General features: G+C 32.5%; 1 protein-coding gene across 5 annotated transcripts in view; it reads left to right on the top strand.

Moving 5' to 3' along the window:
• The window catches only part of dia (diaphanous related formin 1), a 109851-nt gene that overhangs the window by 13809 nt on the left and 71792 nt on the right, over positions 1-24250 (top strand). Inside the window, exon 1 of one of the 5 annotated variants that reach the window (XM_072530721.1) lies at positions 13249-13640. The exons of 3 other annotated variants lie outside the window; for them this stretch is intronic. In XM_072530721.1, coding sequence (XP_072386822.1) covers positions 13614-13640 — 27 coding nt within the window. In that variant the 5' untranslated portion in view covers positions 13249-13613. Of the gene's footprint in view, positions 1-13248; positions 13641-22714; positions 22742-24250 lie in introns of those variants that run through there. One more of the 5 variants, XM_072530723.1, reaches the window with a different exon arrangement.

The raw sequence follows: 24250 nt of genomic DNA, 5'->3' as shown, positions 1-24250 counted from the left end.
AACAAAAAAATGCAAATAATTCGAAAAAAAAGCATTTTTCCAAAAATTATCAAGAGAGAAAAAGTGTTTATTTTGATGAGATACACCTAAAAAATTGATTCCGAAACAATTCGGTGAAATTGCTTTTTTGTATAAATTATTTGTTAATAACATCTTTCATATTTCATCTTGGAAAAATATATAGAATCGAATAAAAAAGGTTTGGTGTATTAGAAATGCAAAAAGAATGTTAGTCGGTTGATGCTCTGCTTATATAGGGGTAAACCGCTCGCCTATAACAGTTTACTGAAAAATGTATTGTAATATTATTACGTATTTCGTTTATTCTGCAGACGTCCGTCAGAAAGTCTCCGTTTACATTTCTGACATTCTCTTTATATCGTTGTTTTATCCCTGATACTACGTCAGCACCAATATGGGCGTTAAAATCACCCATAATGATTATATATTCGTCATTTGGGGTCTCGTTTATTACAGTCTGAAGGCTTTCATAGAAGTTTCCTCTTGTGATGGTATCACTGTTATTCTAAGGTGCATAAATTGCTATCATATTCAGAGGTTTGTTATCCAGTTTGACTTTTACACTAACTATTCTTTCAGAGATATATTTTCATTCTTGTACTTGGTGTACAAGTTTTCTTTGTACTAACTGGGCGACCTCCTTTAGCTTTGGTTTCTTTTGCAACTCCACTTTAAATCATTATAAAGTCATCCATCACAATTTGACCCTTTCCTTTTTTCTTCGTCTCTTGTAGTCTACATATGTCTACAGAGTGGACCAGCCAAATGGAATAAGTTCGATAATAAATAACTAGGGGCGTTTTAAAAAAAGGCTCTGACACGTCGATTGGTATTTAAGTTGCGCATTTTTTGAAATAAAATCATTTCGTACAGGGTGTGTCATGTAGTAGTTGTCAATACCAAATTGTACTACAACACCCTGTATATTCAATTTTTGGATTCCTCAGAATATTCTAGACAAATATTATGTGCAATGTCCTAAGAATACCCATGTTTAACGGCTTCGGAAATATTAATTATTTTCATATTTGTTGCAAAAAGTAACATAAAATAAAAAAATAAGAGTTATCTGAGTAAAACGAATGTTTTGTCAACATCCTAATCTTAAATAGACATTTCTTCTAACGTCATTCAACATCTCAGTTGTGACCGATCTAATCTAAGGCGTTATTCGTCTTCTTAAATCAGCTAAGTCGTGCGGTTTAGTTTTGTATATAATGTTTTTGACATATCCCCATAACAAGAAGTCTAATGGAGTCAGATCAGATCATGCTGGCCAGTCCGTCGATCCTCGCCTCCCTATCCACCGATTTTGAAATACTCAGTTGAGGCACTGCCGACCATTGATTTGGTAATGGGGTAGTGCTCCATCTTGGTGAAAGTATGTCATATTCGTTGGAACTTGTGGGTTTATTGGATCAGGATATGTTTGTAAAAGTCGGTATGACATTATTTTTTAAAAGTGCTAAATAATTATCGGCATTCAAATTGTTCTTAATGGAAAAGGGTCCTATGATATGATCTCCAACAATTCCTGTCCATACATTAACCTTTTATTGTTTGTTCTTTCCTAATCCAGTGAGAGGATTTTCCCTAGACCAATAGCGACAATTAGCATGCTTGTGAAGTATAAAGAAAAAAGAAAACATGTTTCTGTTGAAACATTGCCATCATTTTTTCACATACATTCTCCTATCAAAGTCGTCTTTCATGAGTTCTTGAGTTGGTATTATTTTATATAGATGCATTTTATTTTGTTTTAATGTTCGAATAATCGATGAATGGCTGACATGAAACATTGGGGCTGTTTTTCAACTGGAAGTATGTAGGTTTTCTTCAAACTCAAGCATTCACGATATAAATTCTATTCTATTCTATAACTGGTAGCAGGCAGTGCACTCATAGGGATTCCACGAGTGAATTTATGTCCTTCAGCTATTGTATTGAATATGTATACAGCCCAACTTAGACCAATTCTTCTTTGTTCTTATTTTTTCTGGTTGTGTCTGCTGATTTTAAGTCATAACCAAGATATCTGTATCATGTAAGTTCTTCTATGGTGTTGTTTTCTAATTTTCTTGTTCCTCCGATAACCAAGTTTGTCATAAAATTTGATTTACTTTTGTTTATTTCTAATCCCACTGTTTTGGTTGTCTGTGAAAGTTCAGTTAGCGTTACTTTGGCTTTGTATAAATCATCGGCAATTATCACAATATCGTCGAAAAATCGAAGTTGTTAAGCGGTTTCTGTCGATATGTATTCCGGTCTTGTACCAATTGAGTTTTTTGAAAGTATACTTTAGAACTGCTGTGAAGAGCTAGTGTGACATCGTGTCTCGCTTGTCCAACACCTCTTCCCAATGGAAACACGTTAGGTTTTTCATGAAGTTGCACACTTGCTGTTGAATTTTATAGATGTTATAAACTTAGCGGGTGTATGTAGCTATAGGAATATAAAAATCGTAGATTTTCCGCAAAGATAACTGACATACGATGGTGGTGATAGATTTACAATTAAATCTCGGAAATGCATCTCTAGATATTGAAGAAGAAATGGAAAACAAAAAAACTTACTGGAAACTTACTTTAATGGAATTAGCGTAGCCATAAATTTGGTAGATAAAAATTCACCTTCATGTAAGATATATTATGTTTCTGCGATTCTACGTTATAAACAATAATCTGCAGTCAACTATGTAAATAAATTTCTTGTTTTTAAAAAAATATTTAATGTGGGTTTAAACACATTAAGAATTTTTTTAGAAGTCTGCAGTTGCGTCATTTCGTATTTTAGAAATGACACAGTTGTTCTTATGGTAATTTCAGAGATGCAGATGCTGTAATCAGAACTGTATGATTCATCTTTAGTCGCTTTAGAGGACACCAAAAACCAATGTTATTGTATACTTCAAATATTATGTGCATATTTGATGGTTTTTATTTAAATATGTATCGGATTCAATATTCAACATTCAGCAACCGTTAAGAAACGTTGGAATTAATTTGAATAACTATTTTATAATTATAGAACTCTGGAAATATGTACCAGGACAAGGTGAAAAGTTTTTTAGCTGTCGTTAAAGACATTTGGACATCAAACATTCAAAAATAATAGCAGAATGTGTGCTATCGCCAATAAATCAAAAAATCTTTTAGAAAATTAGAAATGGCACTAGAAAAAGCAAATTTGTACAATCACAAAGAAAATAGGGCAAATTTAACACCAGGTTTAAATAATAAAGGTCTTGTTGGGTAGAAAGAGACATATGAACTCGGTACATGAAGACCAAAGTACCACAAGGTAGTGTATTAGAACTGGCCTTTATATAACATGGATATTTCTATATCTTGATGATATAACTGCAACATTTGCTGATAATAAAGCTATTATGTCAGTTGAAGAAGACCATTAGCATGATGCAATAATGAAGACACCCGGATATTTAACCAATGATTGGAATAATTTTCAATAGGAGTATAATATCTTCTATAGTAGAAGTCACAGTTAAAATGCAGTGCAAGTAACTTAAGCAATGTATTTCTTACGGGAGAACGGCAGACCACGTTGCCGGTTTGCCCCGAGCGGCGCATCAGGACAGGATTTAAGAATCATAGCACTGGAATATACGCGCACGCATCAATTGCCTACGGTTGTATAAAAGACTATCATTATTGTTTCAACTAAAGCATGATTCAATCACCGATGTATAAATAAGAGAGTTACATTGTCGAACTAAACAATAATATGAAGAAAAATACTATAAAAAGGTAAAATATATCAAAAACTCATTGTCGATATTTTATCTATATTTATCAATTTTCAATAACTTCCATTGTAAACACATTCTTTGATAAATAAAGATCATTATGAAGTCATTAGGAGAAGCGAATCAGTTATAATCCCCATTGTCCACGCAAAGCAAACATGCCTCTTTGTCGCTTTGGCTACTGGCCATTAGACCAAAAACTTGTTGGCAAAAACTATGAGAGCTCACTTCTATTTCATTTACGCAAGCGGATGAAAGTACCTACATCATGGAGCCGTTGCCAGTATCTGTTGTGAATTTAAAAATTTTTGAAACGAATCGCTTACAGTCCTGATTTCTGAGTCTATCGCCAAACTACCATACACCTACCACTATGCCGACATGAACGGCATCGCTGCGCGCCGTAAGACCAACATTGCATTCTAACTGTGGCTTTCCAACAATCCTTAATCTTTTAATATTTTCAAATAATATGGAAATTCTTCATTGCATTTACAAACATGTTAAAGTATGTAAATATAAGTTGTAAATAGTATATAGGCATAATCTGTTAATATGATTTGAAAAAAAAAACAAAAAAAAGTATACCACAAAGTAAAAAAAATAATATAAAAGAAATAAGAAAATAGAAAAAGAACAAAAAACAAAAAAATAAATTAAAAAAAAAACAAAAAAAAGCAAAAAACAAAAAAGAAACAAAAAGCAACAAAACAAAAAAAAAAGAAAACAAAAAAAAACAAGAAAATAATAAAAGAATAAAAAAAGAAAATAAAAATATATCAAAACAAAATTTATGTATGCATAAAAATATTAGGTATATGTAGTACTAACATTTGACTATGAATCTGCAATCAATAATAACTAAAATTCAATCGATTGTAACAATAAACACAAACAAGTCTGGCTAATTGGTTCCGCCAAAGCCATTTTTCAGAAAAAAAAAAAACTGAGTCTTCTACGATTTTGTGCTTTTTGTTCTTTTCCATCTGCGTTTCCCCTTTTTTCATAAACATTGATGAAGATAAAGCACTTGCAGAATACCACGAGGATGCTGGAATGGTCTTTATCTCAATAAAAATACCTCAAGAACTGTGACATCAATTTTCTTTAAAATATTCTTCCATTACTTCCTGATTATTGCTTTTCTTCTCCAGTTCGCATCGTCAAAATTTGAATATCAGTTTTAACATCTAACCGTTTTTTTTCGGTCTTCTCCTTTCGCGTTTATGCCTTCTTACCTGTTGATGACGAAACACTTGCAGAAGACTACGAGAATGTTGTAAGTAGTACTGTAACGATTATTTTTGCCTACCACATTGGGATCATTATAGGGGGTTGAAAATTGGGGACAGAAATCACTGGGGTGGAGATAGGGTAAGCAAAACGAACCGAAACGTTTGCGAACGGCTACTCAGGGTTTTTTTAAAGAGCTGGGTCGTAGATAAGTGAATGACACAAGAGGACTGGAATGAGGTAACTACAAAAATGAAACAAAAGGGGTACTTACACGGATCTTCTGGACAAACACAACACAAGAAGGTTCTTAAGCTATTTATACTAAGGACGCCGCTTACAAGAATCTTCCTGCTGGGTGGAAGAAAGGCTTCTCTTTCCTAAAAAATATAAAAAAGTTGGAGATACTAGAAGAACTTATAATTGTCAATGGGCGATATTTTGTAGCAGAAATAAATTATTACAAATGAAAAATATCTTTTTAAATGGAACTATGCATAGAGTTTAACCTTAAAAAAAAAAACAAAATGAATTTTCAATTTATGGCTAGGTATGTACCAGATGTCAAGAAAACAATGGTAACTGTCACATGTCAATACTAAATTTCAAAACTTTAAGAATAATTAATATGACAGCTTAGCCAATCCCTAACATTTATAATTTTACTTATTACAATTTCCTAACTTGTTATGAAAGCAATTATTGATGGAAAATGTCTATTTTTCCTTTTAAAAAATGTAACAAAGAAGGGTACCTGGTTTTCACTCAATGTTGATTTTTCCTTTAAAAGTTCTGGGATTGGAACTGGACTCAAATTCACTGCAACACAAACAAATGCATCTCACACTGCAAAGATAGTCTGGAATGACCTGGGACAAACAAAATGAGGGTGGAAGCTCGGCACTGGGACGCTAACTTTGAAACTTGCGAGTCGCAAACTCAAGCGCAATGGAACCATGTGGGTATCTTTTAAAGTTGTTGGAAACGCGTACTTCAAATCCCTTATGTGAGAGACGGCACAAAACAAAACAGTGATTACTCTTGCAAAAACTGTCACATACTTTCGAGTATATTTCACTTTTCTACCATCAAATTTGCCGGTTTCTTAAGACTACCCACGCCGCATATTTTCTCTTCAAAAACTCTTCCAAACATCATTAACTGCACTTAAACTCCACACTGCTACTATACTGCACATTTTTCCATGACAAAAGACGAAAAACGAAAAAACATTACGAATTAGAAGAAAAATTCGGACTAACACCGAAACCAATTGCCTTTGACAACGGCCTCACTGAGAGTGCTGTCATTCTCTTCAAAACTCGTTCACTCAACTCGGTATAAACAAAACATAAACGAACATATTCTGTTTATTTGACGCGCAAAATATCCTAAAGCGGCATCTCGGTCAAAGGAATACCAAGGAAATATGCATCTGTGACATATAAACAAACTTTAAAATGTGTTTATTATCAACTCCAGCGATGCAAAAGGATTGAAAATACTTTTTCGGTGTTTTAATAAATACAAGGCGATTTTAAATGCTACAGTACAGATAATTTTTTTAGAAACAAATTAATCACTACACAATTTCGAAATACTGTAATAACCTTTAGTTTATTTCAGAGTAAATTAAATTGTAATTTAATTAAAGTACCCATTTATCACTGGTAGGATGGTAGTTTATCACTGGTATTTTTATACCTCAGAAACTTTTCATGTATCCCCCGTAATATTAGATGTTTACCTCTGCAAATAAAATGTTTGTAAATGTTAGAAAAATATGCAATTCAAATTTGTGATTACAAAAGCGAAAAGAAACGACGTATTAAGTAAAAATTAAGGAAAAAATAAATAAATTTGGAATAGGTCAGGGTTATAGGTACTCAACGAGTTAGAATCTATGGAGAAGCTATGAGCATATTAACGTGTGTATTAAAAACGGCGTAGGTAGGCGTGGCTAACGATGATACCAATATGGCTATGGGATCATGGCCGGACTCAATAATATTAAAACTACTATAAAAATATGACTAGTTATTCAGAAGATTTAATCATAATCTAAAAAAGTGCAATACATTTTTAATAAACTATGATTTATTTATCCCGCGGTAAACACTAAAAACACGATATATTATATTTAAAGATAAATTAATACAGGCACATACTATTAATTTATTCTCTGAAGTACGGGCCATTACTTTGTTTACATATTTGTATACTAACCTGTAGAACGTTATTCCTGAAGATTTTTTATTAACATTGCTTCTGCTACTGCAACTACGTTGAGAACAAGAAACCATTATTATGCACTATCACAATATATTATTACAGTTTCTATAAAAGTATTATAAAACTAAAAATATTCGAAAATCAACAAACGTAAACAAACATATACGATCTGTCAAAAGTGTCAAAACAATATGGCCGAAGTGAGGTCGTTTTTAGTCACGTGATGCCCTCTCCATAGATTCTAACTCGATGTAGGTACCCCAATTATTCGTTACTACCTTTTTCCTCGCGTAATACATAAGAGAATAAACTGTGAGGCACATATTACAGGACGTCTTTAACGATATTTTCCACCCATAAATGTGATAAATCAATTCACCATCTGCAGCCATTATAGAATGGTAAGAACTTTATTGCCATACTGCTTTGTTATTTCCGTTTACATTTGGTTTTTTGTCGATATTTATATTTTTCTTAGTCGGAATTATACGGTATTCTTTTGTTTTTGAGGAAATATATGGCATCTTTCAATTGGATATAGTGAAATATTTTTACTAAGTCTATAAAACGTATGAGGGTCGATTTATAATACTCTACAAAAACGTATACACAAACTTCATTCCTTAATTAAATTGCGCAAAGACAAATTATCCAATTAGACCAGTGGATTCTTTTGTCACATCCTCATTAGTTAAACTATAAAGGTTATTTATTAGGAGCTCGGTCTATTCCGCTTGACGATTAGAGAAAAATGAATTATGTAATAATATAAAATTTGATCAATACGTAACAAGAAACTTCTCACTTTTCGTTCTGTACACACAATAAATTTTCAAAAAGCTCTTTCTGCTGCTGGAACACATTGTGTTAAAGCCCAGTAAAATCTTACTCTAGGATTACGAATATATATATATATATATATATATATATATATATATATATATATATATATATATATATTTTGAAGATCCACAATAGCTCTAAATAACGTATGCTTTTTAAGTTTTCTGCTTCATTCTCTCGGTTTTACGATTTGCTTCGCGTTGGTCCTATAGATTATTTTTTGAAATTCTCGTTCCTTTCTGTGAATTTGTTTTTCATTTTACCTATGTTATCTATATGTTACTTTGTTCTTTTTTACTGTTACTTTATAATTACTAGAAAAAACTTACTACCGAAACTTACTCAGTTTCGGGATCGAATCTTCATCGAACTTTCGACTCATTTTCTTGAGTCGTCATCGGGACTTTCACAGCTTCTTCCTAGTTCTCAGATAGAGTCACAGATACGCACTGTACTACATACTGCACTAATTTGTTTATTCTCTTAGAGGTTTTTGTATGTTTTCTGGACATGAAATGTTTCACATGATTAAAATACAATATATGGCATTATATCTTTTTATAATCATCCCACACCGTTTGAATTTCACATCGATACGTCATAATGCAATAAATTTTTTATCTGTCAATACTTAATACGTTTTTTTATTATTTTCTTATTAATCTATAGTAAATTTATCATGTTGTTATTGCGTAGAACATTATGTTTTTGTGTCCAAATGTTGTTTCTAAGTATTTTTCTTCAGAAACTGTAAGTAACTTTGTTTTTTATCTTCTTTTTTTTCGTCTTCGGTAAACAAAAACACTGAAGATGGAATATTTGTTCCGAAAACGTTCTGTGAAATATCCCGAAAGTGTTTTTTCTAAATAAACCTTTTATAAAAGATTTTTTAATAATTTTTTTCGCGGTATATGGTATAGGACCGACTACAGGAAATTAATTTTTAACAAAAAATATGGATCGATCGAAAAAGATCGCCAAGATATATATGATGTACGATCACCAAAACTATATTCCAGAATTTTTTCAGAATTTTTAAAGTGCTACAAAGCAGTAATTACATTTTTGGCTTTTATAAAAACCATTGGTTTGACGACGTTTCGGCACGGTCACGTTTGCCATTTTCAGATCAGTCATATTAGAAGATTAATATTGTCCTGAAGCTATTTTCTTGTGGCATTTTAAAGTAATTATCATTTAAATGGGAATAATCCACAATTAAAGGTTGAAGTAAACTTATTATTTTAAATGTAGAAGATTAGATCATACTTACTGATAATTCTGCGCAAAACCAATTTTTTATGTCAACAAATAACTAAAAACCTAATGTTTCTTTTTTAATTATATTTATCATTTAAACCGGTCATTCTTCAAGTACAAATCTCTTGTCTTTCGTTTTTAATAATAAACTTCTTTACATGAATAACACACATCGTTAATTATTATGTTTTAGGGTCAATTGTCTGTTTTTATTGATATTTTATTGAATGTTAAACTTAATACCGAAGCCGATGGTTATTAGGTTATGGATAAATATCGATGACAACATTTTCTAAGGTTAAACGAGATATAAATTTCATTCTTAAATGACGATTTAACACACATGCTCTTGAATATCATTGTCGTAACATACAAAAGATTTGTCGGGTATAGAATGGCTCTTACTATATACATAATTATAACAAATTGTAAAAAATCTTAAGGGTGATATTCATCGAAGAGCTCCATTTACATCTTCGACAGTGTTCGACCTTTTGGTTAGTTTCTTTTCCCCAACTTTTAAGAGGCAACCTATTATGTCTTCGATCGTAACTTTTTCCTACTCCTACCTGTAAACGAAAAACGATAAAACGGTACTTCTCGTAATACAATGTACTTATACATTTATATTCTTATCAAATTTCTGAACCTGCATTTTTCTGCTTATCTCTAGTCGAAAGTGATGCACGATGCCAAAAGAACACGAAAATTACTTGTTTCGCACCGCTTGTTTCCCCTCTACGGTGCCACCCACGTCTACTCCCGGTGACTAATTATTTAAATAAACAGAGTTGATTTCAAAAATATGTGGCACATGTATGTTAAAATTTAGATGGGGTTGTAAATTTACAGGTACATACTTTTAACTGGGTTAAAAAGTGGCGTAGTGGATCGATTTTAGGTTAGGTAAAGAAATTACTTATTTTTAAGCGTCTTAACAGTTGTTACTTAATAGATGAGCGGTCTTGGCCTTAAATAATTCATAAATTTCTGAAGAAAGAGTAGATAGTTTGTTTGTGTTCTGATATTTTGAACACGAATTGTTTTAATTGTTTTAGTGTCGTTATCCTTGTCTTCTCCAGATTCTTGTACGGCCATGTGGTGACCTCAAACAAAACCTGTACTCATCCGAGAACAAAACATTACTCCAATCTTTAATTGCAATTTTCTTGTTCCCTTGCAAAAGCAAATCGAGCTCTGCGGTGTTCCACTGATAGCTGTCGTTATAGGGGTGGTCTTATGGATAATAAATTCGCTTCATGACGTCGTCCTCGTACTATTCACCTACTTACATCCACATGTCGGACTTTGTTCAGGCGATTTTCCAGCTCAATTGAAGTTGGATGTCTATTTCTTCAACACGAAAAAACCAAAAATCTATCATCGCTTGCAGATGTGGCTCTCCTACGGCCTGATTCTGACCTAGTGTAGTTACCATCTTGATCGAACCGCTGAATGGCTCTTTGAACAGCACGAGTTGGTAGGTTACGACCATCTTGCACTAAAACATGACTTTTGCAGCATATGTTGGTGTTAATGTAATTTTAATACAATTAAAAATTCGAAACTCAAAACGTTTTAATAACAAATTGGTCTGGTTGTTAAAATCATTACGATAACAAATGAATTCCTTGCCACTTATCGAATTTAACTTTTTTACAAAAACGTAAATTCCTAGTTTATCTTCTGACCCTTAGAATCTGTAGGTCTTCTTCCACATCATCAATCCATCTCCTTCATGGTCGTCCTTTACTTCTTGTGCCCTCTGGTTTTGAAAATGTTAATCTCTTCGTGTCTTCGTGATCTGACATCCTAGCAATGTGTCCAGCCTATCTAAGTCTATGCACTTTAACGAATTTCACAATATCTGGATCGGTGTATAACTGATATAGTTCAAAGTTGTATCTTCGACGCCATAGCCCATTTTCATTTACGGCGCCAAAAATCTTTCTAAGAATTTTTCTCTCAAAAATACCAAGAAGTCTTTCGTCATTTTGAGATAAGGTCCATTCAGCCCCATATATCAAAACCGGTCTTATTAAGGTCTTGTATATATTGAGCTTTACTGCACGTTTTTTATTTTAATTTTTTAAATGTTTCTGGAGACCGTAAACAGTTCTGTTTGCTATTGCTATGCGTCCTTTTATTTCGTCGCTTGTCGTGTTTGTTGCGTTTACTAGCGATCCAAGATATGTGAATTCTTTGACTTGCTCAAAGGTATGGTTGTTAATTTTGAATTATTTGTTGGATATTTCGGGGGTTTTTAGAAACCAACATATATTTGGTTTTTTCCTTGTTTACCACAATTCCCAATTCACTTGCCGCGTCCGCAAGCTTTGTAAAACACTGCACCATGTCTCTCATACTTCTGCCCACTATAACTATATCGTCCGCGAATGCGAGAATTTGCGCCGATCTATTAATAGTTCCATTCATTCTAATATTTAATTGTCTGATTGCCTTTTCCAAGGCAATATTAAAGAAGAGACACGCCAGCGCGTCCCCCTGTCTTAGACCATTATTAATGTCAAAGAACTTAGAGTTTTCTCTTTCAATTCTATCGCATGAGCTTACGTTTTGCATTGTTAGTTGGGTCAACTTAACTAACTTAGGTGGGATCCCAAAGTCTACCATTGCATTATATAATGCAGTTGTTTTCACACTGTCATAGGCTGCTTTGAAGTCGACGAAGAGATGGTGTGTATCTATGTTATATTTTATAGACTTTTCTAGAATCTGCTTATGTGATTGTGTGTAGTTGACTTTCCAGCAGTAAATCCTTTGTAAAATGTTTAAGTCTTTCAAACAATACATTGCCGAAGATTTTATCCGCAGATGCTAAAAGAGTAATGCCTCTATAGTTCTTACACTCCAGTTGATCACCCTTTTTATGCAACGGACATATTATACCCTTTACCCACTCTTCTGGCAACAATTCATTCTGCCATATAAATACTATTAGTTTATGGATTGCTGCAAAAAGTTGATCACCACCTTTTTTTATACATTTCTGAACAGATTTCATCGATTTCTGGGGCTTTATTGTCTTTGAGTTTTAGAATAGCATTTGACACTTCTTCTCTTGTTGGGTGGTCACTGTGTAGTTGACTTTGTAGATTTTGTTGATTGTCTATGTTGTAAACTCCTTTAATATTGTTTATGTTCGCTGAAATGTTGTGCCCATCTGTTATCAACTTAGTTTTTATCATGTAGAATTTCACCGTTAGTGTCTTTACAAATTTTTAATCGTGGTTTAAATTTTCGACGGCTATTGTTTGAGGATTTGTAGTGTTTTTGATATGCTGCGTTCTTTATATTTGTGTCCATTTCGCACTAATGACCAAACCAATGATTTCTTGTTTCTGACTTGGTTTTGCCCAATATTTCAACCGATTTCTGTAACACAATATCTTGTATATTTGCCCATAGTTGGTTAATGGTTGGTTCTTCTTCTTCTTCTAAGTTTTCTGTCCTTATTTGATCTTCTATTTGCTGTTTGTATACATTTGCAATGTCGGGATCTTTTAGTTTATGAATGTCGATTTTTTGTTTCATTTTTTGCTATAAAAATAATGTGTAGATATTAATAATTGTATTTATACGAGGATTTCTCTAAATTTATATATGCCATATAGCAAGTCCTAAATTTTAAAACTGTCAATAAATGGGAAATTGTTATATGTGTGACAATCTAATAACAAATAATTATATACATTATATATACACGAATAAGAACATAATCTTTAATGCAAAATTTTTATCTCTATTAATTATATGTCAAATACGTATCCCGTAAGTATTGAAAGCGCGCGCCAGTGCTAATGACATCATACAGATTAATACCAGCAGCAATTTCATTATCATTCACTTCTTTTGATGTTGTTAATGTTCCAAACGTTAGTTTGTTATTGTATCGCAGGTTCAACTTTACACCGACCGTTTCGATTTCGAAATCGCAATCGAAAAAGTGCATTTCTGTTTACGTTGTAATTTCGCGTTAAATAATTGTCCAACTTCGCGGTCGAGTAGACAGTTGCGGTCGATTTCGACCTGTTTACCGAAAAAATTAGTGCAATTTATTTTGGAAACATTGGAAAATCGGTCTTGACGAAGCGAGAATGACATCACGTGGATATTACCGCCCGATATCGTGAATTTTTTGGTGTTTTACTGTTTTTGCGGCAAGCTATTTTCGTAAATTGTTACTGGCTTGTGATTTGTGATATTAGTTGTGATATATTGATGCCTTTTTGCGCTTATGGTTAAGTTCAGCATGTACGGATATGTATGTATATTTTGCTTTCGCATTTATTCTTTAAATTTAGGATTATAGTCGATACAGTCGACATCATATTTGATCAAAGCCCTTTTTATATATAAAATAATAAACATAGCTGTTTTCTCATTTATTACAAAAAAATTATAATAATCTTACAACACCTATATCGGTGTCAAAGTATTTTCTCAGGTGAAGTATTTAATTTGGATGGTAAAGATAAATCGAAATTAATGTCTCAGGTTTATTAATTCTACTCATATTATTTCTACATTACGATTGGTGTATAAGGCTTCTATAGGCACCGACTCTTTGGAAACTTTTATATTCTCAAAAACTATTACTTCTTCATATTTCTTTACTCTTCAGTCTGTTGTATGGTTCTTCCAGGTCATTAAAATATGCATTTATGTTTTTAGGTTTCTTATAATTTTTTCTTTTCTTCTATTTTGCATCTGCCTCCCTGACTTGCTTCTTCCTTTCCAAATTCTTTTATTTAACTGCACAATAAGTATTTGTAGTATCTGCACTTTATTTGAATTTTTTTACACCTTTTTTACTTTTGAATAACTTCCTGCTTTATTATCTTTTAAATTTTCCTAATACAAATTTATATATTTCCTCGTAATAAATTGCCACTTTTGTAGTAATTTCTACATGTTTTAGGACTTTTTTTAAAAGATTTTACATAGCTGTTTCTCAGCTGTCTCTTCCAGCTTCATTTATTGATGTTTTGTATGCTCTTCAAGTTTTCCTATTTGTTTTTTAGGGGTTTATATACTTCTTTATTATCTATATATAATAATAATAATAACGGATTTATTACGGCTGTCGCCGCTTCTCCGCACCCAATTTCCATCTTTTTCTGTCATATGCAGTTGCCTCCTCTAAGTCTCTTGGCGCCAACTCTTCTAGGCCATCTGTACTCTGGCATTCTTTTAACATGTCCGAACCAGATTAATTGTTTTCTTTTCGCTCCATTTTCATTTCTTTTCTTATTTGTTCGTTTCTAACTCTCTCCAGTTTCGATCCACCGCAGATTCGTCTCAGATAATCCATTTCTGTCGTCATAAGTTTGTTTCTATTAGCTTTGGTGACGTCCCATACTTCCGAACCGTAAAGTGTAATACTTTGGACTATACTACCGTAAATGTGTTTTTTGGTTTCTCGTCGAATTGTTTTTTGCCAGAGAAGAGAGTTTAAGGCACGGGTCGCTGCTCTGCCCTTGTTTATTCTTTCCCTGATTTCATCTGCGCTATTTCCCTTCTTGTTGAAAATGACCCCCAAATATTTGCAGGATTGCACGCCTTTGATTTTGTCGTCTTCCAAGACTAGGTCACTAGATCTATATATAACGTTTATTATTTTTTATAATATTCCCATGGTTATTCTGTCTTGTTTTTCGATTGATCTGCTTCTTATTACTTTTTATTAAAAAAAAATGATCACGTTGCTATGCTTTTACTTTTGATTTTTTTTTTGATGTTATTGTCACATCTTTGTAGAAACCATCATCACTTTTCTTCTCTTTATTTTCTTTACTATGATTTAAAATTTTTCATTTTCTGCAGATGATTATGATCTGCGGAATTATGAACCGCGAATTTTTTTCTGAATCAAAAAAATTCATAAAAATTTTAAGATATACTTGATTTGTAAATGCATGAGAGCACGATTTTTAAAGCAGAATATTACTATTGCTTATTTGGGCAAATCTGGTATATGATCCTATTTTTTTGCTTTCATTGCTTCGAAATATTATTAGAAATGATAGTTATTATTTATCATTTATAGTGGGAACTTTTTAGTCCGAATTTTGAGGTTAGGATTGGTTTTTAGGCCATCATAGTTGCGTATGTCTACAACGCATTTTAGTAGCTATCAACTAATTACTAAGGTGAATTTTTTATCTCTACCTTGAAGATGAAAATTCAATTTGAACTAGACCAATTAACAAACTTTTGAGTCGCAAAAACCGTAAAACTTCACTGACAGATAATACTACTGTCTGTGTCAAGTTAAGAATTCATAAAGGAGCCTTATGGGAAGCGGTGATGCCAGAACTACCGATAGACTGAGATAGGCGAGAGTAGTGGAGTTGCAGCGAAAAAGCAGGGCCGAACTGCATGTTATATTGCACATTAGACGTTTTTTCACTTAGGTAACTTTAAATTTTTTTTGTTTTTTTGAAAAATAAAAATTAAAGACATGTCTTTTTCTCACAACAGTTATTTATTAAATTTCGGCTTAGGTCATCATCAGACTCTTAAAAATATTCTTAATTGTTTAATGAACAAATTGAGTGAGTATTGTGGTAGATATTATTAGTGTCAGTAAAAAACATAAAAAAACAATAAAAACTTCTGTATATTTTAAAAAAAATACAACAGAACCATAGAAATGTAACAAATTATTTGGTTTTTTAGTTTGACATTTATATATTTACAATATTACAATTATCAAAAACTATGTACATTCTTCGTCCATATCCAAATCGGAATTGTCACTACTATCATATAAATCTATAACTATGGGAGTTACGTCTTCCATTAGACCGTCCACTTCCCAAAATTTTTTCTCCAGAGTCATTACATGTTGAATATAGTTTTTCCAGTTATCAGACGTAACATTTGAAAACGCTTTTTTTATGAGGTCCTCCATATCCTTCGCTTTGAAGGTGCTGTTATTTACGGCCACATGCCTTTTTACTTGGCTCCATACCATTTCAATTGGATTTAATTCGCAATGGTATGGAGGCAAACGAAGCACTTTGACATTATTTTGTTGTTTACAAAGTTCTTCAATTTTGTAATTATCAAAATTTTGTTTAAATTGCGCGACTACCTCCAAAAGCTCGCACTTCAGATAATTTTCTTCAAAAAATATGTCTTTTTGTCTTAACCAGTCCATAATGTTATTCTTATTCCACGATTGGTTAGGCAACAACTCGGTTTTTACACTATGATATGGAGCATTGTCCATAACAATAACCGTTTTTCGAACTAAGTTGGGCAACAGTTTGTTTTCAAACCAGTTCTCAAAACACGGACCGTCCATTTCGTCGTGATAATCAGCGCTGTTTTTTTTTGCAAGGAAAAACATTTCAGCACCGTTTACAAAACCATTTTCACTTCCGGCATGGACAAGGATGAAACGTGGTCCACGCTGAGTGGGATGCTTTAGTCCAGTACTTAGCCCTTTTATGAACGCATCTCTTGCCGAGGTGACGGTTTTGTCTTTCCATTCTCTGGAAACCGAGTGCCCCACATTGACCCATGACTCATCCAAATACACAATGTCATAGCCCTCAGCCCGATATTGTTTAATGGCCCTTAAATATCCATGCCTCCATGCAATTATATCAGGACGTTCTATTAGCACGGCACTTTTATCACGTTTTGCATAAACAAAGTTCATGTCTTTTAACAACCTGTACATTGTACTGCGGGTAAAATTTGGCAAGTTTTCGTCTTGGTTCACTTTTGGCAGAAGACGATTCAAAGTAGGAGGAATGTTTTAAAAAAAAAAACTATGCACTGTTCGACGAACGCCGATACGAACACCTTCATCGTAAGTATAGTCTCTGGAGTTGTTTCGGCAACGGGTTCTTTTTCTGTTTGTTTTTACCTCAGAAAGCTCACCTTCTTTGTCTTCCTGTACGATTTTTTGAATCGTACGAACTGACACTCCTGTCATCGCGGATACTTTGTCGAATACAATACGTTGACTTTCATCTCGAAGCAAATTAATGTGGTATCTCACTACGTTTAAGATCACTTTTTTAGCACTCAGATGTAAAATTTGACCACTTTTAAACGGCAAAACTGGATCCATTTTAACAATATAATTTTTTACACTTGAGATTTGAGTGCGCGATGGTTATGCCTTAACCCTTGTCCGGGCAGAAGAATTTAAAAACGTAATCGGGCAGTTTGGGCTTATGTATACAGACAAACATATAATCTCCACTTCACCTAATTACACTATTTTGAAAAACATACCGCTCATTTATCTATAACTCATAAATCTGTCTGCTTTCCAAATGTGCTTTCCAAATGACACTATTGTTTGGAATGACTAAGTACATAAAGAGAATTAGAAAACTATTAATAGTCAATTATAAAGTAATCAATATTGTTTACTGTTAGGGCCTGTTAGCCCGGCTTGCCCGATAATGGAAGTTTAAGCACAATATCTTAATTATTATTGCTTTCTATTTATTAACTATTGTGAAAGTAATATTTTATAAATAATTTTGAGAGTTGACACCTAAGCTGTCAGAATTACCTGTGCCATAATAATTAACCAATTGCGTAAAACCTAATATTTTAACCACTAATAAAGACATTTTTCTAATAATCTTTAAAATCACTTCCCTGAAAATGTAACCATATTTATAAGTAATTGTAGTCGTTAAGCTTATTAAATAGATACGTACCTATCTTTTTAAAATAAATTTGATTAACATTGGAAAATATAAATAAAAATTTGAATATAAATAAAGAATGGGTTATTTCGGCCGGCCCTGCATAGTCCCGTGAACTATTGGCAACATACGCCCGTAAGAAATGCACTGGCCTATCTGTTCAGTTGTGAATTCTTAACTTGAAACAGTCTGTAGATCACAGACACTCGATTCTTTCACAGACTACTGGAAACACTACCAGAACTTAGTTTTCACGTCACTCACCAGGCTGCATCACTTACAAGACTCTAGAGACAGGGGTCTCATATTAGAAACGGGTCTCATAATAGAATCCTTAACCGTATATTAGGATAAATTATCAACCATGCCTTCTACTTTAATCTCCGTATTCATGTATGTACAGACTATATTGATAAATGCTCAATATAAGTACACATACTCAAATACAAAAGAAAAAAATCTGAAATTAACTACATCTCTTTCAAAAATAAGAGGCAAATAAAGCTTTTATTCAGCTTCAATTGAGCAAATTTCACAAATAAGTATGTATAAAATACTAATGTATGTAAGTATGTAACGAAACACAAACTAACGAGTGATATTTATGGAGAGAGACGGCATCAGTTCAGCTGAATGATGATACTCGATGCGTAATGTTGTACTTTCGCTATTAAGACAATTAAACCTAAAGCTAAGATTAATATTATTAACCAGGTTTCCGGGTTGAACCGCGTCGAATTTGAGTACGCCGAGCTTTCGATTTACTTTCTGAAGTCCTCATCAGAGCTTCCTGAGTCCCTCAGTCACCTGAGTCCCCAGATCCCTTCACTTGTACACTGTTCACTGCACAACAACAGTGTGCAAGTGAAGTGATCGGGGAGTTCAAAACACTGAAACCCCAAACGCGGTTTAACCCAGTAATCGCTAAGTTTGATATTAATTTTTCTAATAATGTTGGGAACTACAAAAATTGATGCAGCGCTGCTCCAATCGCAGATAGACTCATGAAAAAATGATATTCTATAAAGATGTTAGTGGGAGAAAACAGTTTTACGCTATCTTGCTACAATAGACTCCTTCATTATTAATAGTATTTGGTATTTGAATAGTTTGAATAGTAGCCTACAACGAGAAATTAAGTTGTGGACGACCGAATTCCATTGATGAACACACACGTTTTTTGAAGCCACGTTTTATAAATTGTCTATAAACAGTTCTAAATCGTGTATAAAAGTGCTTAAAGAGGAATCTACTTTCCGTAGAATTCTTTTCTATTGTTGTTTTTGTGACGATTTTTCGTTAGAATCCCGTATATGTCGTCGGTAATGAACACACTATAATTTCCTTAATGACAGTAATTGACAATGATTAGGAGTAAAATACAAACAACCATTAGCATTTTTATTTATTTATCAGGCTAATACTCGTAACTTTTCTTCATTGTCAAGTAGCCATTTGCGTACAATAAATAACTTTTTATGAACAGTTTTCGAAACAACAATTGCAGTTTATTTTTAATGTGTTTGTAATACATCGTCGTTTGTGACTAATAGTTTGGGAGCTGACTGAACTAGAACGGTTATTTCAAGTGTTGTTTCTACTAGTAATTGTTTTCATTTATTTATTAAAGGAACAGTGAATCTGATCCTATGATTAACTAGCATTTTATATTTAACCTAACCTGTTACTTTAATGTCCTAGGTATACATTTATCTTTATCACACAAGTTGAAAGGTTTGGTACGTTTGAGTCTGCAGACTAGGTCTTGATTATCTAGTAGTTTTAAATCTAAGATCAGAAATCATTGCGTCAGTTTTTATAATTTTTCGAAAAAGTGTAGAATGCAGTCCATTTGGGGTTACAGTATTCAATTATTGGATACAAAGTAAAAGATAACCTTCCAAACCTAGGAATTCTGGATTCGTCAATATCCCTTGTGGTAATGTTTCTATTGGAGATCTTAACCACGTTTTCTTTGAATACAATAACAACTAAAGGACTATGGATCTTTTATATTATTCCTTACACAAAATAAATGTGTTTCCCTATATTTATTATAAATTATAGATTTCAAGGAAGTCTTTTGGTCTCATAGTGTTTTCCACACTGTTCCAGTTATTTATGTAATTCCCGGTTTGGCCGTCCTTATGCATTTTCGCAGTATCTGGTCCACTTTACCCATTTATCCTTAATAAGTTTTTAAACCAAACAAACACTGTCATTCATCATCATCATTATCATCATCATAGAATAGAATAGAATAGAAATATGCTTTATTGACACTGAAAATTGGACAATTTTATGGACAAAGCTCACAAAAAGTCGAAAAAATAACAATAACAATTTAAAATTTACTAAAATTACATAAATCGTCAATATCACAAAATAAAAGATAATAAAATATACAATCCATTGTAAAATTTCACTAAATTGTAAATTGCATAATAAAACCTTACGAACTAGTTTACGAATAAGTTTAAGCTGCTGCATGTGATACCCAAATATATAGATAGTTACTTGTACCTAAACATACTGTAATTTCTTAGTTATTCGTTAAGAAACTCTTGTACTGAATAATATGGTTTTTCAGATAGATAGGCTTTTGTCAATTTACGGAACTTAGGGAAAGAAGTTGTTTCTGGTGGAATAGTAATGCTTAGGTCTTGCTGGAAAGACATATAGTTGTTTACGAATTAACTAAACTGTCTAAAATATATAAAGTGTGTTATTCTACTGAGGCCAAAAAGATACCGTATTGCTCTTTTTTGTAATTTAAAAATAACATCAGATTGGGCATCTGTACTAGAACCCCAAAAAGGTAGACCATATCGAAGATGAGACTCGAACAAAGAAAAATATGTTTCAAACAAAAAAACATACCAAGACATTTTACAGAGTCAGCGATACTGATCTGCCTGTCATTAAGAAGCAAGGGTTGAAGAGTTCCTTTATAGGATAATGCTACTGTTTTATCCACGTTAAAAGAGAGTAAATTATAGTCAGATCAGGTTTTTATTTTAAGTAGATCAGAAGATGCATGAAGAGTTGCAATATTAGAGTTCCTTCAGGTCAAACTGGTATCATCAGTAAAAGGAAAAATTTTTCCATCGATTTTTAAGTTAGTGATGTCATTTATAAAGGTAAGGAAAAGTAGAGTACCTTGTGGTACTCCACATACAATGCTTTTGTGACTAGATTCAGTATCATTTGCTCTAACTAGTTGTTTCCTATTCCTCAATTAAGATTGGAGCGCCAATTCAAAGAAATACCTCGAATTCCGTAGAAATTTTGGAGTCAGTTTGGATCAGTTCAGATTTATCAACTGGTCTTAAAAAGAATGAATTTGAATTGGGGAGATAGGAAATAGGATCTTGTTGTGACAAAATAGGTGATGTTATATTTTAACTCATATTAACGAAGTATTCATTTAGATTTTCAGGGTTTGAAAGAGAAAATGTTTGATATGTTAGTTTTACTTCGAATATCGTTTATTATAGACCAAGTTTCTCTTGCAACATTTTTATAGCTTCACGGACGATTCTGCTAGTACATTTTTTTAGCTGTTTTGATAAGTTTTAGATAGGTTCCTCTGTACTTGTAGATATATTCAGTGACAAAGGCGTTGGTAGTAATAATATTAATCTTAATCTTTATCTTTAATCAACAGCGAGCCTAGGTATATGCACATATTACACACCAGTACAACACATTATATTTCTATGTAAACCCATTCTCAGTGCAGACGCCCTTAACGAACGGAACGCTTGTCAGAGATTCTGTGGACCTAACTATGGTGTCAACGTCATATGCATATCCGACAGCTTGTACAGATTTGTTAAACATTACTTACTTACTACATATACTACATACTTTTGCTAGAGCAAGGTTAAATAAGAAATACGATAGTCCATCACCTTGTCTTAGTCCATTTTTGTAATGGAAGTACGTTGAAAAATCGTTCTTGAAAAAAAAACACTGTCATTCAAGAAATGAAAACTAAGTACATTAATTAATAAGTGCCAGTACAAATTTATTAATACAAATCTGTGGCTGAAAGATTGGTTTCCCAACCATCTCTCCCACCTTACCCACCATTTGTCACAAACTTTTTATTCTTTTAAAGGTAGTAATCCCAGGCTTTTGATATAATCTACATCTGCTTGTTACATATTGTCTGATTTTTATTATTTTTGTACCGTCCTGTTTCATTTCTAGTATATGTTAAAAACTGGAACTAAGAATAGTGACTGCGAAAGATAGTCAATTTTGCGGCGAAAATGGCCTTAGATAAGAAATTTATAAACATTATAAAATATTTGCCACGAAATTTATTTAGGTTCTGATTCACATCACTTGGCTGATATTTTAGTAGTGATAATTTAAAACCTTGACCATAGCTCTGAACATGGCTTTGTAAGCCGAAAGCGCTCAGCTAGGAAATAAATACACACTTTAAAAATAGTTTCCTTTTCCATTCTTTGATTTGTTATAAGTCTGTACAAAAACATAACAGTCTTTTCTTTTTTTAAAAATAACTGGTTGGCACCATTAAAAAATCGTTGTCGCTGGCTCTCTAACTATAAGCTTTTTAATGCGTGGGCGAGAATTTTTTGTCTTTTTGTGATTTTGTGGACCAGTGCATATTATTTTGTAATTGTGTTTCAAGTGGAACATGTCAGTATATGTATGTATATTTTATTTTTTTCTGTTTTGTTTAGCTGCAGAATTTCGTCAAAAATATAGTTTATTTTTTATAATTTTTGGTTTATTCACAATAATATATTTGATTTTTTTAATAAACAAAATTCATGATATATTTTATACCTAATATTTGCCATAATGTTCGTACTCATTTACAGACATTAATAAAAAATATTGAATGAAATATATTATGCTTAAAATTATTCTACTTATATGTTTATACATATATGTTTATATATATTTAGACAAATTGTATGAATTTTTGTAATTCTTTGAGTTTTCATTTCCATGACTTGTTTCATATTTTTTCTGTGCTGAATATCCATACATTTATGGTTTTGATATTTAAAGATTTTGCTTCTTTTTTGTATCTGCGAGTTTTGTAGTTGTTTTTTGTTTACTATTGTCATTGCCGTCGCCTTTATTTCTAATAATTGCTTGGCTCTTGATATATATAATGTCTCTTGGGTGTACATGTTAATGTTGAAGCATATTGCACTTTGCAGTCTCTTCGCAGCTTTGAAATTCGACCATATTGTCTGATATCTTAAGCGTTTCCCTGTTCTTCTTCTCATCTTAGTACATTCTCGAGCCATTTCAGCTTTTGAGCCTTTATATGGCCTTCTTTTTTATATTCACATAATAATAGTTATTAATAATCATAATAATCGTTATTATTTGACCCTTTTTCCATTTAATAGGCATATTTTCCTAGTTCCATATATTTTTTACTAGTTTATGAATCCGGTGTACGTCAGTTCGACGGCTCAATTTTTTTATTTATTCATTGTTGATTTCATTGGTTGGGCCGACGCTAACACAACACTGCTAAGACGACGACATTAGCGCTTATATAACTGGGTCTCAAGGAATACTGACATCGAAAACAAAATAAAAATGAAATGCAATAGAGTCGAGGAAGTCTCCGTAAAACATAAACGAAAAGAAGAAAATAAAAATATTGTACAATACAATCGAAGGATTCCCCTTAAAACATAAACTAAAAGGATTACCAACTTGGGAGATATTAATTCCCTAGTTGTTTTATTTAAGTAAAAAACAATATTACGTAACGCGTTGTTCTAACGGCCCTCCCTCCCCTGTAAAGCACCGCAACGTTTAAAAAAAAACCCCCTTTCTTCAAAATTGCGTTACGTAGTATTTCAAGTAACCCCAACGGAAAAAGTTACTCTATCAAAACAATTTAAAAAAAAGTGAGAAAACAATTTACAACATTACAAAACTTAAACAATTTTTTGCTTTTAGACAGTTTGAATACCTTTTTTGCGATTGCCCGGAAATTATTTTTTCATATTTGAAAAGCTGGCTTTTTCACAAAATAAAAGTTGTTCTACGTTAATTAGGAACGAAGTTAGTCTGTTTATTTTAATTCGTAGCTGATTTATTTATAACAATTAAGAAACCTAATTAGTGGCATTTGAAAGATCAAGGACTTGATCTTGACTTGAGTTTTGATGTAGCAAGTTTTAAA

Source organism: Diabrotica undecimpunctata, chromosome 4 (genome assembly GCF_040954645.1).
Source record: "Diabrotica undecimpunctata isolate CICGRU chromosome 4, icDiaUnde3, whole genome shotgun sequence".
Classification (NCBI taxonomy): Eukaryota; Metazoa; Arthropoda; class Insecta; order Coleoptera; family Chrysomelidae; genus Diabrotica; species Diabrotica undecimpunctata.
This window is presented reverse-complemented; position numbering and strand designations above follow the sequence as displayed.